We start from the raw sequence: 14,145 nt of genomic DNA, 5'->3' as shown, positions 1-14,145 counted from the left end.
CTATGCATGCCTACAGTTGATGCATGGAATAAATTGCACCTTGAAATGTCTGACATGAAAATCAGAAGAACTTAAGTTCATTCCACAGAAGCCTTTTGTTACCCGATTCTTTAAAGAATGAGAACCAGGATGGAGAAGAGTTTATAGTAGGGAAGTATTTCTCAACTGTAATTATACATAAAAATTGTCTTTATAACAATACCGAGTCTGGGGGCACATGTTCTGGGGATCTCCTAAGGGCTGTGTCACAGACCATAAAGTTTAAAAAGAGAAAAAAACACACAAGAGTTTGGGACCTCACCCAAAACCTTGGGACCTCACCCAAAACCTTCCAAAATGGAACTTGTGGAGATGAGGCTCAACAATATGCATTTTCAAAAGCTCTGTGGGTGATTCTGGTAGCCAGTCTGGGACCTTACTGTGGGCCAGGTAACAGGAAGACATAGACGTGAGCTGGCTCTAATGGAAAGGGACCTTCTAGAGCGCCTGTGGGTTTTGAACTGTTTGGGTACAGGTAACTCTTTTTAGTCCGGATACTTATAGTGATCCTGAAAATATATATTATGCCTTTTCTGTTTAGGAAATCTTTGGGAAGGCTTTTTTAGAGAACGTCTTTGTGGATGAAAGGGACTCTCTTGGACCCACTCCAGTCCAGTGATGCCACCAGAGAAAGTCCTCACTGTTGAGTAGAAACCCAGCTGCCCCACTGGATCCTTCCCATCAACACAATACATGATGTCTTCCCATCTTAAAAAGCAATTTGTTCTTGATCACCCCTTTCCCTCTCCAGCTACCACCTCATTTCTTTATAGAAAAATTACTTAGTGGGCTGGGTGCAGTGGTTCACGCCTATAATCCTAGCACCTTGGGAGGCCCAGGTGGGAGGATTGCTTGAGGCCAGGAGTTCAAGGTTGCAGTGAGCTATGATAGTACCATTGCAGTCCAGCCTGGGCAATTTAGGGCTCTCCTCTGTCTCTAACAGAAAATAAATAAGAAAAATTACTTGGAAAATTGTTTTTATTACCTGTTTCCAGTGCCCCCTTCCCTTGTACCCAGTATTCTCTCGGCTTTCATTCCTGTCAATTCTAACAAAACACTCAAGGTCAGACCTCCAGGTTGCCAAATCCAGTAGCCAGTGCTCAGTTGTCATCTTTCTTAGCATTTCAGGAGTGTATGACAAAGTTCAGTTGATCACTCTCTTCTTCTTTTTAAAAGAAGCTTTTTAAAATTTGGCTTCTGGAATTCTACTCTTTTGGTATTCTTTCTACTTCAGTGGCTATTTCTCTCCGGTCTCCTTTGCTGCCCATTTCCCCCATTGCTAAAAGTTGGTATGTCCCGAGACCCAGTCTGTGTACCTCTTATCTATCTATATCCCTTCCCTAGTTGTTTTCCTCTAATCCCATGGCTTTGAATACTAACTGTATGCTGATGACTTCCAGATTTCTCTCTCCTGCTGCGGCCTCTTCCTGAACTCCAGACTTGTATATCCTAACTGCTGAATTGATATTTTCACTTAGAGGTTTCATGGGCATCTTCAACTTACTATATCTGAAATTGAACTCCCAGTTTCTTACTCTCCATCCCTCCATGACTGCTTCATCATTCCAATTGTATAAGGCAAAGCTTTCATGCCACATCCAGTCCATCACTAAAACTGGTTTGTTCCACCCTCAAAATATGTCCAAAATACCATTATTTGTTAGCTGGATTGTTGCAAAACTCCTCTAACTCATCTTCTTGTTTCTCTGTCATCCCCTCTGTAGTCTTTGGTAAGTACAGCAACCAGAGTCATCCTTTTGAAATACTAGTTAGAGCCTGTTACTCCTTTGTATAAAATTCTCCAGTGGGTTTTCATCTCATTCAGAGTAGAAACCAAGTCTTACAGTGACCTACAAAGCCCTCCATGTTGGCATCCCCTCCCCCTCTCAGCTTCTCTCACCTCATCTCCTAATACCTTTCCACCCTACTCACTGCTGCTTCAGCCGCACTGGCCTCCTCAGCACTCCCTGGAACTTGCCAGCATGTGCCTGCCTCAGGGTATTGCACTTGCTGTTCCTGGAATGCTCTTCCCCGAGATGTTGCACTGTTTCACTTCTTCAGGGCTCTGCTCAGGTATCACCTTATCCATGTCATGAGACCATCTCTGATAATGCTGAATTAAATAGGCTCTCCACAAACTTTCTATTCCCGCTTCGTTTTTCACCGTCGTCTGACACACAGAATTTTCATTTTTATTTTAAAATCTATCCCTTTCCCAGGCATGCTCCCTACTTCACTATAAGTTCTACAACGTTGAGACCTTGTCTTATTCTCTGCTAAGCCCCAGTGCCTAGAACAGGGACTGGCACGTAGTAGGTTTTCAGTAAATGTTTGTTGAATGAATGGAAGAATTTGAACTTGAGTAATTATCAAGACCAGTCATAGCTATTAACCTTGATCTAATGGCTGGTTGTGGTAAGAAATTAATAAGCAGTTGTGAAAACTGAGAAAGCCATTTTAGTATGTAAGATATCTTATGGTATTTGTAATTTGTAATTATTTCCTCTTTTGAGGACAGATGCAAATAGTACATGATCTAGGGGAATTAGGGACCGAGTTTATTAGGAATGAAACTAAAGAATAAAAGGCACTCTAGCAAAATGAAGGATTAGAGTTTTTTGTTTGTTTGTTTGTTTTTTGAGACAGAGCCTTGCTCTGTCACCCAAGCTGGAGTGCAGTGGTGTGATTTCAGCTCACTGCAACCTCTGCCTCCTGGGTTCAAGTGATTCTCCTGCCTCAGCCTCCTGAGTAGCTGGGAGTACAGGCATCCGCCACCACACTCAGCTAATTTATATATTTTTAGTAGAGATGGGGTTTCACCATGTTGATGAGGCTGGTCTCGAACTCCTGAACTAAGGTGATCTTCCACCTTGGCCTTCCAAAGTGCTGGGACTACAGGCGTGAGCCACCGCGCCTGGCCAGATTGAAGTATTTTAAATAGCACATCACAGTGGACTTATTAACTTCACTTAGCAGATAGTTGTTGAATAAAAAAAGTAAACTTTGGTCAACTTTTTGTGACTTTGTGGGATTATTGGAGTTGACCTTAGTCTATTACTATACCTAGAATCTAATACCTAGATTCTAGGTATTAGAATCTTGTTTTTTTAATTAGATGGTTTTCTCTTTTTTTAAAAAAAAAATATTTTTCACCCTTCTGTTATAGATAAAAGCCAAACTATAGCCAGCTTTCAATAGTATATGAATATCACAGAACAAGAAATAGCTTCCCATAAAATTATGGTGTCTTTTTCATATCTTAACAATTATACATTTCTAAAATATGGCTTATGTAGCTTATATTTAATTGTCTTTTTATTTATTTAGTGTTATAATTAACTTAGTTGCCTTCTTTGTGACTCTATTAAATCTTATGTCAGTCAAATCCCTGTAGTGGGAACTTTGTTCAGCAGAGTGAATGGATTTTTTGCCTCAGCTTGCATGAGTGGGGGTGAATGCTGGCCTTGTTCCTTTAGCCCAGCTGCAGGACTTATTCATGCCTGTGGTCTACCACCATGAATTAGGTCTGGTATTGAGTCTTGGAAGCATGGGGTTTGGGTTAATAAGGCATATTCCCCAGTTCTTGGCTTAAAATTTCACTTGGGAATCTTATCTTTTTTGGTGAGTATGTCAAATAAAATGCCAAAGATATGCAGATCAGGATGAATTTATCATATGTTTTGATAGTGGAAAGTGTTTGTACCCTCTAACAGTGATTTGCACTTATTTGAAATTACTCTCCAAGGGTGTTTGACATTCTAGTGTTCAGTTAAGAATTCTCTCTGTATGCATGTAATGGCTGTTTTATGATCACATTTTAATTACCATGATTAGTCAATTTTGGCCCTTCAGTTTACTGAAGTGTATATGGCATTTTGGGACATTGCAATTAGGTAATGCAAGCAGAAAGCTTTTATTTTTGAGAACTTCTACATTAGATTAGTGCTGTGATCTTATTTAACCATAGCACCAAGTAGTATTTTGAGGGTGATAGGGAAAGAGAAGTGTCTTTTTTGGCTTAAACTTTAATTTTGATACTTCATGGAAAAATCTAATTTCCATAGAGATTATGGGTTTATCTTCTCCAAAATCATACCGTCTATTTCAAAACTTTTGTTTTCCTCTTAGCTCCATGGTGATAATCATTCCATTATTTTTATAAATAGCTTTTGATACAGAATTCTGTTAGCTTTGAGAAATTCTAAAATATCTCTCTTTTACCCACCTGCTTTGTTATATTTCACTGTGGCAACATAGAATTGAGACTTTCCATATTCTATCTCTGCTCGTCTTAGTGTGTCTTTCGGTTCTTAACAATGACCGAAGTGTGATAGGAAGTGCTTATTGCCTGTACTCAGAAAACATGATTATTGAAGCCCTTTGTTCATTCATTTGAAAGGGATGCTTTCTCAAATTGTAAGTTCCATTGCATTTGTTGTCATAAATTTAGTTAGGAATTACTATTTTATACAAAGCTGTAAAGTTTACTTGTCTGCATTTTTAAGTTGTGCTGATCTAAATATACTTTCTAAGGGATTGTCCTCTTGCACTGTTGGCATTTGACTGATTGGCAAGGGGGAGGCAATGAAAAGGGAGTACAGAAATTTAGGGGAAAGGAACAGGATAATAAGTTTTTAAAAACAAACCATTTTAAAGATAAGTTTTAGCCAATAGAAACTAGCCCTTCAACAGGCAATAATGAGGAGTGAGTGTTACAGCAACTAGAGTGACCGCACTGTACCAGATCATCTCAGTAGATTCCTTCTGTGCTTAGTTGTTCTGTAGGGCTTTCCGATCGCCTGCCTGTGTCTGCTTGAGGATCCCACAGTCAGTATTAACTTGGCCTTGGGTCGTCTTAATCGGTGAGACTCTGTTTGTGCAATCCATCCGCTGAGGTGGAACAATAACAGCTGGTGTGCAGCTGGATGTGTTGCCTGGGAACTCTTGTTTCAGCCAGCAGTTATGCTAACAAAATTGAAAACATTTTCAAATAGTTGCTTTCTGTGACTACTGTTTGTGTTAACTGTTTGGAGAATCCCATTTAGTAGCCTAAACACACCCCATCTCTAATTGACTTTGTGCTACAACTTTATTAGTTTTATATTCCTAAAATCAAGTCTGGCTTCAAGGAGAGCATTCCTTTTCTGACTTCCAGAGAGTTAGCACATAAGAGCCAGTGGTGAACCAGTGACTCCTAATTTGATACTTTAGAATGAACTAGTTTTCTTTTTCTAATTCAAGCTGTGGAAGGGCATTTTGCAATTTTGTGAAATTCTATATGGCCATTGTCATTCATTACTAAACTCTAAAGGAGGTTATTTCACAAGATCCTTATGGAATTTTTCTGAGTAGCACATAACAGAGAAGCATTTATGTTCCCCAGCAGTCAGTGCTTCAATCCAATTCTAAGACAAGAAGAGTTTCTCCCCTATTCTGAGAGATTAGAAATACTTCACCACGTAGGAGGCTTAAGCAGAATTCCTTGGCTTGGTCCTACATGAACAAAGGCTGGATTCTCATTGTTGATGCGGCCTGTTCCCCTCCTCTCATTCCCTCAGCCAGCATGAACTGTAGGACCCAGAGCAGGAAGTACTGGTTAATTTTGTGTGCTTCATTCTAAACATCTGCCCTTGAGTTTTTTGTTTATGGAAGGGATATGGCAGGGGGAGGAAGAGGGGCAGTAGAACACTCAGAAGCTAAACATTTTCTTGGTGGTGTGTACATCCATGGTTAGTCTTCATGTGCGTGAACATGGGGTGAGGGGTGGAAGATGTTCTGGTTGAATAGTTGCTGGAATACATCCAGAAATGCACTTACTGTTTTCCTTAATTGTTTGGCTTGGCTACTTTACCTTAAAGCCATACTGTCTACTTTGACTTGCTCCCACAGTGTGATGATAATTTAGTAGTGTCATCGGACTGGAAATTAGAAGATCTGGTCCTGTTTTCTATTCATCTACCTGTTAACTGAATCTTCTTACTTTGTCAATTGTGAAATGAGTAGGATGGACAGAGTAGGAAAGTATGGTGAGAGAGACGACATGGTAACCCTCCAGTGGAGTTATTTAACAGAATAAGAAGCTCCTTAGTGTTCCAGTTCTGGTTGTAGTTAATTCCAGATAACACACATACCTCGCACTTTGACCCCTCTATTCCATTTTCTGTATTTGCCTTCTTATTTATCCAGACTGGATTCCAAATTCCTTGAAGCAACTTTAGTCCCCTTGTCTTGTTGTTTTTCTGTTATATTGGCAGTGGGGATGCTGAATGCTGCAGTGGAGATCACACTTCCACAGAGATGTTCTACAAAGGCATGGCCTTCTGCTGTCTTTTTAGCCACCTGGTCTCTGCCCAGTAAGCCTTCTTTTTTCTAGTCAGCTATATTTGCTGGACTTCACAGTGGCTATTAAGCAGAATTTCTTGGCTTGGTCCTACATGAACAAAGGCTGGATTCTCATTGTTGATGCGGCCTGTTCCCCTCCTCTCATTCCCTCAGCCAGCATGAACTGTAGGACCCAGAGCAGGAAGTATTGGTTAATTTTGTGTGCTTCATTCTAAACATCTGCCCTTGAGTTTTTTGTTTATGGAGGGGATATGACTTTACAGGCTACACTCCGTTCAAATATTCCCCACCCAACGTTACTCCCTGACTTTGCCGCCAGTCATTAGCAGGTATCCTTGAATTTTCGCTACACAGAAAAAAGTCATTGGTAGAACTCGAATTTCAACTTCTGTCCCTTAAAACCTGCAAAGTCACTTTGCATATGTACCCAGACAGAGAGCAAAGAGGCAGGTTTCTTTCTGTAGAGAACCAGTCTCCCAACAAACATGGAATCCCGTTCTTGTTTTCCAGCTTGTTTTTCACCTTTCCCTCTCTGCTGACTCAAGTACAACAGTGTTTAATACACGTTCATCTCTACTATCAGAAAACAAGAAAGAAAAAAAGATAAGTCTTTCCTTGGCCCTGTAACCCTTCCAAATATCATCTTCCCCTCCTTCTCCTCTTCTTTAGCCGGACCACATGGTAGATTAACTACACTCACTGTGTCTGCCTGCTGTCCATTCTGAATAATTCCTTTTTTTTTTTTTGAAAAGGAGTCTCGCTCTGTTGCCTAGGCTGGAGTGCAATGTCGTGATCTCAGCTCACTGCAACCTCTGCCTCCCTAGGCTGGAGTGCAGTGTCATGATCTCGGCTCACTGCAACCTCCGCCTCCTGGGTTCCAGCGATTCTCCCACCTCATCCTCCTGAGTAGCTGGGATTATAGGTGCACACCACCATGCCCGGCTAATTTTTTGAATTTTTAGTAGAGATGGGGTTTCACCATCTTGGCCAGGCTAGTCTTGAACTCCTGACTTCAAGTGATCCGCCTGCCTCGACCTTGCAAAGTGCTGGGATTACAGGCGTTAGCCACCACGCCCGGCCCATTCTCAATTCCAACCACTACAATCCTGTCCCTGGAACTGCTTTTGGTGCAACTGTGACCTCTGTGGCTTGAAGCTGATAGATACTTCTTAGTATCTTACTTGACACTACTAGCATATTTGAACCCCGTTGATTTCTCCCTCCTTGAAACTGTCTTTCCTTGGCTTCTGTGACATTTTTATTCTTTTACTTGCCTTCTTCCCTCTGGCTGGCCCTTCATAGCCTCCTCTGTCATCTTCCTCTGTGTGTGCTGTGAACGTTTGTGCACCTTAGGTTGGTCTCAGAAGTCAGCTTTCACGCAACACACTTACTCCATGGGCTTCAACTGTACTCAAGTCTCCGGTGTCCATCTACATACTAGTGAGTCCCAAGTCTCTGTTTCTAACTCAGATATCTCTCTTGACCTGTCAAACTGCTCACATCCAGCTCCCTACAGACATTTCCTCATCTACATGGCCTGTAGGCATCCCCAAACTAGTGTATCTGAAACTGAATTCATCTTCCCAACCTGCCCCTGCGCCTGCCTCCAGTCCTGCCCACTCTTCTCTGTTCTCTATTCAGTGAATAGTACTACCCTCCACTTGATTCATTTTAAACTAGAAAACTGAATGTTATTCTTAATGCTTCCACCTCATGGAATGGGAAAAAGCAACTTTGACAGTGAAACAGGGTACTGACAGTGACAAGTGAGGAGGCCTTCAAAAGCAGCTCCCTATCGCCTTGTAGTGCATCAGTTACTAAGTTACCGTTGAAAACGGCTTCCTACACCTCACTCAGGTCCATTCATTTCTCTCCATTCCTCTGTTCCCATTTTTCAGCCTCTGTCATCTTCCCTGGATTACTGCCACATCTTGACCTCCCCATCTTCGTTCCTGTCCCTTCCAACCTAATCTCCACACTAATCTTTCTAAAAATCAAACCTGATCATGTATTTTCTGGTTTAATGCCTTCAGTGGCTGGCCATTACCTTTAAGGTAAAGTTGCTCCTTAAACATGACCGTAGCCTGGCGTGCTCTGCTTCTTGTTTGCCTCATCTCCAGCCACTTTCTAGTTCTAGCTACCCTAGACAACTCTAATTCCTCCAGTGATCACTCCTCTGTGTTTTCTGGGCTTTCATACATGCCATTTCATGTGCCTGGACGATGGGTCCCTGTTTGCTTAGCTCATTCTAAGCATTCCTCACGTCTTGGATTTAGATGCCTCTTCCTCTAGGAAGCATTTCTTGAACTTGTAAATCTGGGTTAGATGATCTTCTCCATGCTTTCCAAACATGATGCACTTCCCCTGTCATGGAATCATCTCATGATGATGTGTAAATTGCAGCTGTCTGTATGCGCTGTTGGGTTGATGCAACTCTGAGGACAGTGCACATGGCTCTCTTGTCCTGGAGGTGTGTGAGCCTCCATACAGACTGCCACAGAGCTCCCTCATTTCCAGATGTGGCTGTAGGTTGTCATGAGAAAGGTAGCCCTGCAAATGAAGCTAATTGCCAGCAAGGCCAGGCCAGCACCTGCAAAGTAGACTGCATCAGAGTTTAATGCTAGCATAATTGCTTTCTGGACATTTTGCTACTTGTGGCTGTGCGTCTATGCCTGCAGCAAGAGACATATGCCTGGTTCTTTCAGAGTGTGGCTTTGTAGTATAGATGTTGATTGGAACACAGGATGACTTGATTGATTTTACCTTCTCTCCTTTGGCCCAGTCAGTTGCCATTGGGTTGCTAAAGAACAATGAGATATCAGAAAGAGAGAAAATAGAGAAGCAAGGATAATCTGTGATCTATAGACTAGTGAGTGAGCCTTTGAACAATCCAGGCCACTTACTCATGAGTAAAATTACTTTAACCATTCTGGAATGTCTTAGATAGTGAGTCTCTGGAATGCCACAGATACTGTACTATAACCTCGCCCTCATTCAAAGGTGATGTCTTGACATTTTTGACGGAATAAAGAGATACAGGTAAAACTTGCATTCTTTTAACAGGAAGTGTGTAAACTGTATTTTGTGTGACCTCTGTCTAGGCAAAATGCACTGCATCCTAGATAGAATATTCATGTTTGTATAATATCCTTTGGTAATTGTATCAGGAATAGTCAGGTCCTTTTTTGTGAACATATTCAGAATCCCAGTTCAGGAATGTTCTTTATAAACCCTATTGTGATAATGCCTTATATTTGTATCGAATTTTACAATTAGTCAAGTATGTGTAGATCTTAGTTTGACCTTCCAGCAACTCTTGAAGTAGGTGGGGACAGGGATTGTCGTCATTTTTACAAAGAGAAAATGGCAGAGCAGAAATCATATGGTTAGTGAAGGAGGGAGGCAGGATCTGAACTCAGGTCTCAAAATGCCCAGTCCTGTGTTCTTTCTGTCATGCCACATGGCTTTGTGTTGAAGCTAAGGTGTGCGCAAGTATGTTTCATGTATGTGGGGGACAGTTAATCCAGCCTCCTCTAAGATCTGGGCCAGTTGAGAAATAGTCAGATATGGCTCTTCCTGTCAGTATTATTATAGAGAACGCTCAGTTGAAGAATGTGGCCTGGGCACATAGCTTGCATAGGCTTTCTGCTCTTTTCCTCCCTGAATTGACCACACCCACTTAGTCCCAGATCCAGCCACAGGATAGCAGCAGGCCCCACCCCACACAGAGGCAGAGCCGCACTGTATTGCACTGAGTGCAGGAGAGGAGAGAGGGGGACTCCAGTCAGCAGCCAGAGAGAGACATAGCGGGGTCCAGGCCACACGTGAGGAATCGCTCCTTGTCTCTCAGGGACTAGTGGGTATGAGGAACTGAAAGTGGCAGAAGTCTCTCCTCAACACTTCTGAGAGCACAGAAGCTGCTGTTCTGTGGGTTTTGTAGGAGAGGGTTAGGATGGTTCTTGAATTGGCTTAGGGAGGAAAAAACTGTAAGCTCCTCGAGTACAAGGATCCCTGTGTCTAACACATTCCGTTCCCTGATGTATATAGCATAGAGCTGAGCATAGATTTGTGCCTAACAAGTTCTTGTTGACCAAACTGGGATCTTCACTATAACATAGAAGTAGCAAAGTATAGATATTGTTAGAGATAGCAGGACCCAATGTGTGAATGAATGGTGTTTGTTTCTTTTACCCATGTGAAGACACACTGGCTGGCAACCAAGCCATCCTGACCATAAGACCACACTCTGGCTTTTGCAGTGAACTGTCTGCCCCAGTGACTGCTGTCTTTTCCTCACTGCTCAGAGCTCATTTCTCATATATTCTCTTTTGAACATATTCAAACAACCTCTTTAGACCTCCTTTCTACCTTTCTCTTTTTTTCCCCCATTTCATTGTTCATCTACTGAAGGAATTTTTTATTCTTCTTTCTTATTCTACTCCCTGCTATGTCTCTCAAACACTGTCCTCCCTTCTTCAAATGTCTGTATCTTAACCTGGTAGATAAGTAGAAGAATAGTGCTGATGATATTCTTCCTGCATCAAGAGTAACATTACAGTTAATAGAGAATAAGGTTTTTTTAAAGTCTTAAAGGGTCTGGAGACCCATTTAGAAAGTCAGCATATATTTGCTTTTGTATCTTTTAATTAAGCTATTACTGAAGTACCAGCATTAAGAATAAATGTGCTTTTAATTCAATTTTAGTTTTAATTAATAGTATAAGTACAGTACTAACATATGCCACCAGTTTTCATTGCACACAAAATTTCCACAACGCACCTCACGACAGGCCTTTTATGAGCCAATTTATGGACCCAACTGCCATTTGTCATTTTGTGGGAAAATATGTAGTTTTCTGTTTTAGAATAGCCTGTCTTCTTGGTTTAATGTGTACAAGGTGATTTGTATCCTTTGTCAAGTTCCAAACTAAGCTGGGAATATAGGGCATTTCTTTGCTTCATACATATGACTGACGACCTTCGATGTGTTTGTCCCACAGGAAAAGCTTTTGACATCACCTATGTGCGTCTCAAGTTCCACACCAGCCGCCCAGAGAGCTTTGCCATTTACAAACGCACGCGGGAAGATGGGCCCTGGATTCCTTACCAGTACTACAGTGGTTCCTGCGAGAACACCTACTCCAAGGCAAACCGCGGCTTCATCAGGACAGGAGGGGACGAGCAGCAGGCCTTGTGTACTGATGAATTCAGTGACATTTCTCCCCTCACTGGGGGCAACGTGGCCTTTTCTACCCTGGAAGGAAGGCCAAGTGCCTATAACTTTGACAATAGCCCTGTGCTGCAGGTAAGTTCTCACAGGTTGGCCTGAAGCCAGCTAGTTCTATAACGTGAGGTGCGGGAAGATTATTGTAGCGGGGCCTGTGGTCCCACTTCTGAGGTACCAGGTCAGAGTAGAATACTTGAGCAACACAGACAGAGAGCTTGATTCTGCTCTCTGTGTACTATTAATAAGTAAAGGAAAGTAGTTTTGTTCCTGCTGCCTGGTTGATGTTTGTTCGTATGCACTTGCAGGTCTATTCTAGGATGTAAACTTTACACATTTTTTAAAAAGTCAAACAATTTTAACGGTAGTCTCTATCTGAGGTGGAAACATTTTCCTTCTGACCTTTTGAAGAGAACATTTGACCTAATTACCCAGATTTCTTGAATTTTTTCTTACCTATTTTTTGATTTGACAAAATAAAAAGTATTTTTTAAAATTAGCAAAGGGAAACAGTTGAAGCAAGATATTTACACATTTTTACACAGGAAAATCTTGATTAGGTTTGTCTGGCACCACTGCCTATCATTAAAGAAACTCCTCATCACCTAAAAGGATGGATGTTAGTAACAGGATATTAATTTAGGTACCCATAGCATTGTACTTAAACACTGTGATAGAAACATTTCTCTGTTTGAGAAGGATTTATTTGTCCTCATGAATTCTACATGCATATTCCTCATACACCATAATATGGAATTCTTCTGTGTTGCTCAGATTTCTGCGAACTTTTCATATGTCCCGGCTATTTGATGATGGAAAAGCTGATGAGCCTCATGCTGTATTCAGTACTTGAACACAGAATTGGAGATGCTGCTGCATATGGCTGAAGTCAACAGCCACATGGGGATAGCCTATATCAGTTGACTGCAACAAGATAGTCTGATCATGGGTTTTCAAATGCTGTGTACATTATGTGAAAAGCTGTTGTGATTTCTCAGTGGGAAATACCCCATTTTTCTAGGGTTTCTAATTTGGATCTTCTTATTCTTTCTCTCCATTATTATGTTCAGGGACTCTCTTTCTAATTGTATGGTTTTGGACAGTGACAAAAGATAAGAATGTATTTTTCTGTAGGTCTAGTTTCCCCCCTTCCATTGTGTTTCTGTAAGTTGCTGGGAGAGCATGAATGTGAAAGCTGTTGGTAAACTCTGAGGTTATAGTGAGCAATGAGTGTTCTTGCCAAGGCCTTGCAAAAAAGTGTTTCTTGCGATGAAGATAAGTTGTGTTCAAAATAAATGGCGGAGAGGATAGCTGATTTTGACAGATGAAAAAGCAGGGCCAGGCACAGTGGCTCATGCCTGTAATCCCAGCACTTTGGGAGGCCGAGGCAGGTGGATCACTTGAGGTCAGGCGTTCAAAACCTACCTGACCAACATGGTGAAACCCTCTCTCTACTAAAAATACAAAAAAAAAGTTAGCCAGGCATGGTGGTAGGTTCCTGTAATCCCAGCTACCCTGGAGGCTGAGGTAGGAGAATCACTTGAACCCGGGAGGTAGAGGTTGCAGTGAGCAGAGATCATGCCACTGCACTCCAGCCTGGGCAACAGAGTGAGACTCCATCTCAAAAAAAAAAAAAAAGAAGAAAGAAAAGAAAAAGCAGAAGACTGAATGCCCAGTGGAGAGGTGACCTTACAAATACTCTTTAAGTTGATCAGTTAGCAAGCATTTGCCAGACTTCTTTCTTTCCTACAGCAAATTATTGCATTTTCCTGTCCTGATGAGGCAACAATAGAAAGAACAGTGTAGTCAATAGGAAAATGCAGTAATACAAAGTTGTAACTGTGGTTTTCTGGCACCTTTGCTAACTGTACACCTGCTCTGCCTGTCTTGAGCCATTTCCCCAACTGTAGGAATTGTGATGTTTGTTGCTCTTTATGCCATAGAAACTCGTGAAACTATAAGAGGTGATGAGACTATGTGTGGTAAAAATGCTATGGGTTATGACCTGGCATTAAAAAAAAATTGCTATGGGCATCTGCATAGACGTGGTCAGTCTGTTTCATTATGGAGTAACATGTGTCTCTGGATGTAAGAGCTCTGTCTCTGATATCCAGTTGCCAAAGAAGTTGAGCTAATTTGACTTTTAGCTGATCTGACAATGAGAGGGAACTCCCACCTCTCTCCCTCTCTTCATTGTTCCCTGAACCTCCCTGCAGAAGCTGTAATCTCCCAGATGGGGAAGGAGACCCTTCTTGGTTTCACCCTATTATAAGTATTACTAAGCATGTATCGATTTATGATAATAATTTACGTTTATTGAAGCACTTACTGTAGCGTACTATAATGTGACAAGCACTGTTCTAAACCTTTTGATTTTCTACCTCAGTTAACCCTCACAGTAACTCTGTAAGGTAGATACTTTTATTGTCTCCATTTTACGGGTGAGGAATCAGAGGCCCAGAAAGGACGTAACTTGCCTCAAATCACACAGTTTAAGTGGCAGAACTGGGATTCAGAACCTGCAGGGTCTAGCTCCAGGGT

General features: G+C 41.7%; 1 protein-coding gene across 2 annotated transcripts in view; it reads left to right on the top strand.

Moving 5' to 3' along the window:
- Positions 1 to 14,145, top strand: part of LAMC1 (laminin subunit gamma 1) — a 122,168-nt gene that overhangs the window by 68,471 nt on the left and 39,552 nt on the right. For both annotated transcript variants that reach the window (XM_050783347.1, XM_050783353.1), the window contains exon 2: positions 11,381 to 11,685. In XM_050783347.1, the coding sequence (XP_050639304.1) occupies positions 11,381 to 11,685 (305 nt within the window). The remainder of the gene's footprint in view (positions 1 to 11,380; positions 11,686 to 14,145) is intronic.

This window comes from Macaca thibetana, chromosome 1 (assembly GCF_024542745.1).
Source record: "Macaca thibetana thibetana isolate TM-01 chromosome 1, ASM2454274v1, whole genome shotgun sequence".
NCBI classification, from domain to species: domain Eukaryota; kingdom Metazoa; phylum Chordata; class Mammalia; order Primates; family Cercopithecidae; genus Macaca; species Macaca thibetana.
Note: the sequence above shows the minus strand (reverse complement) of the source record. Positions and strands in the feature narration are given on the sequence as shown.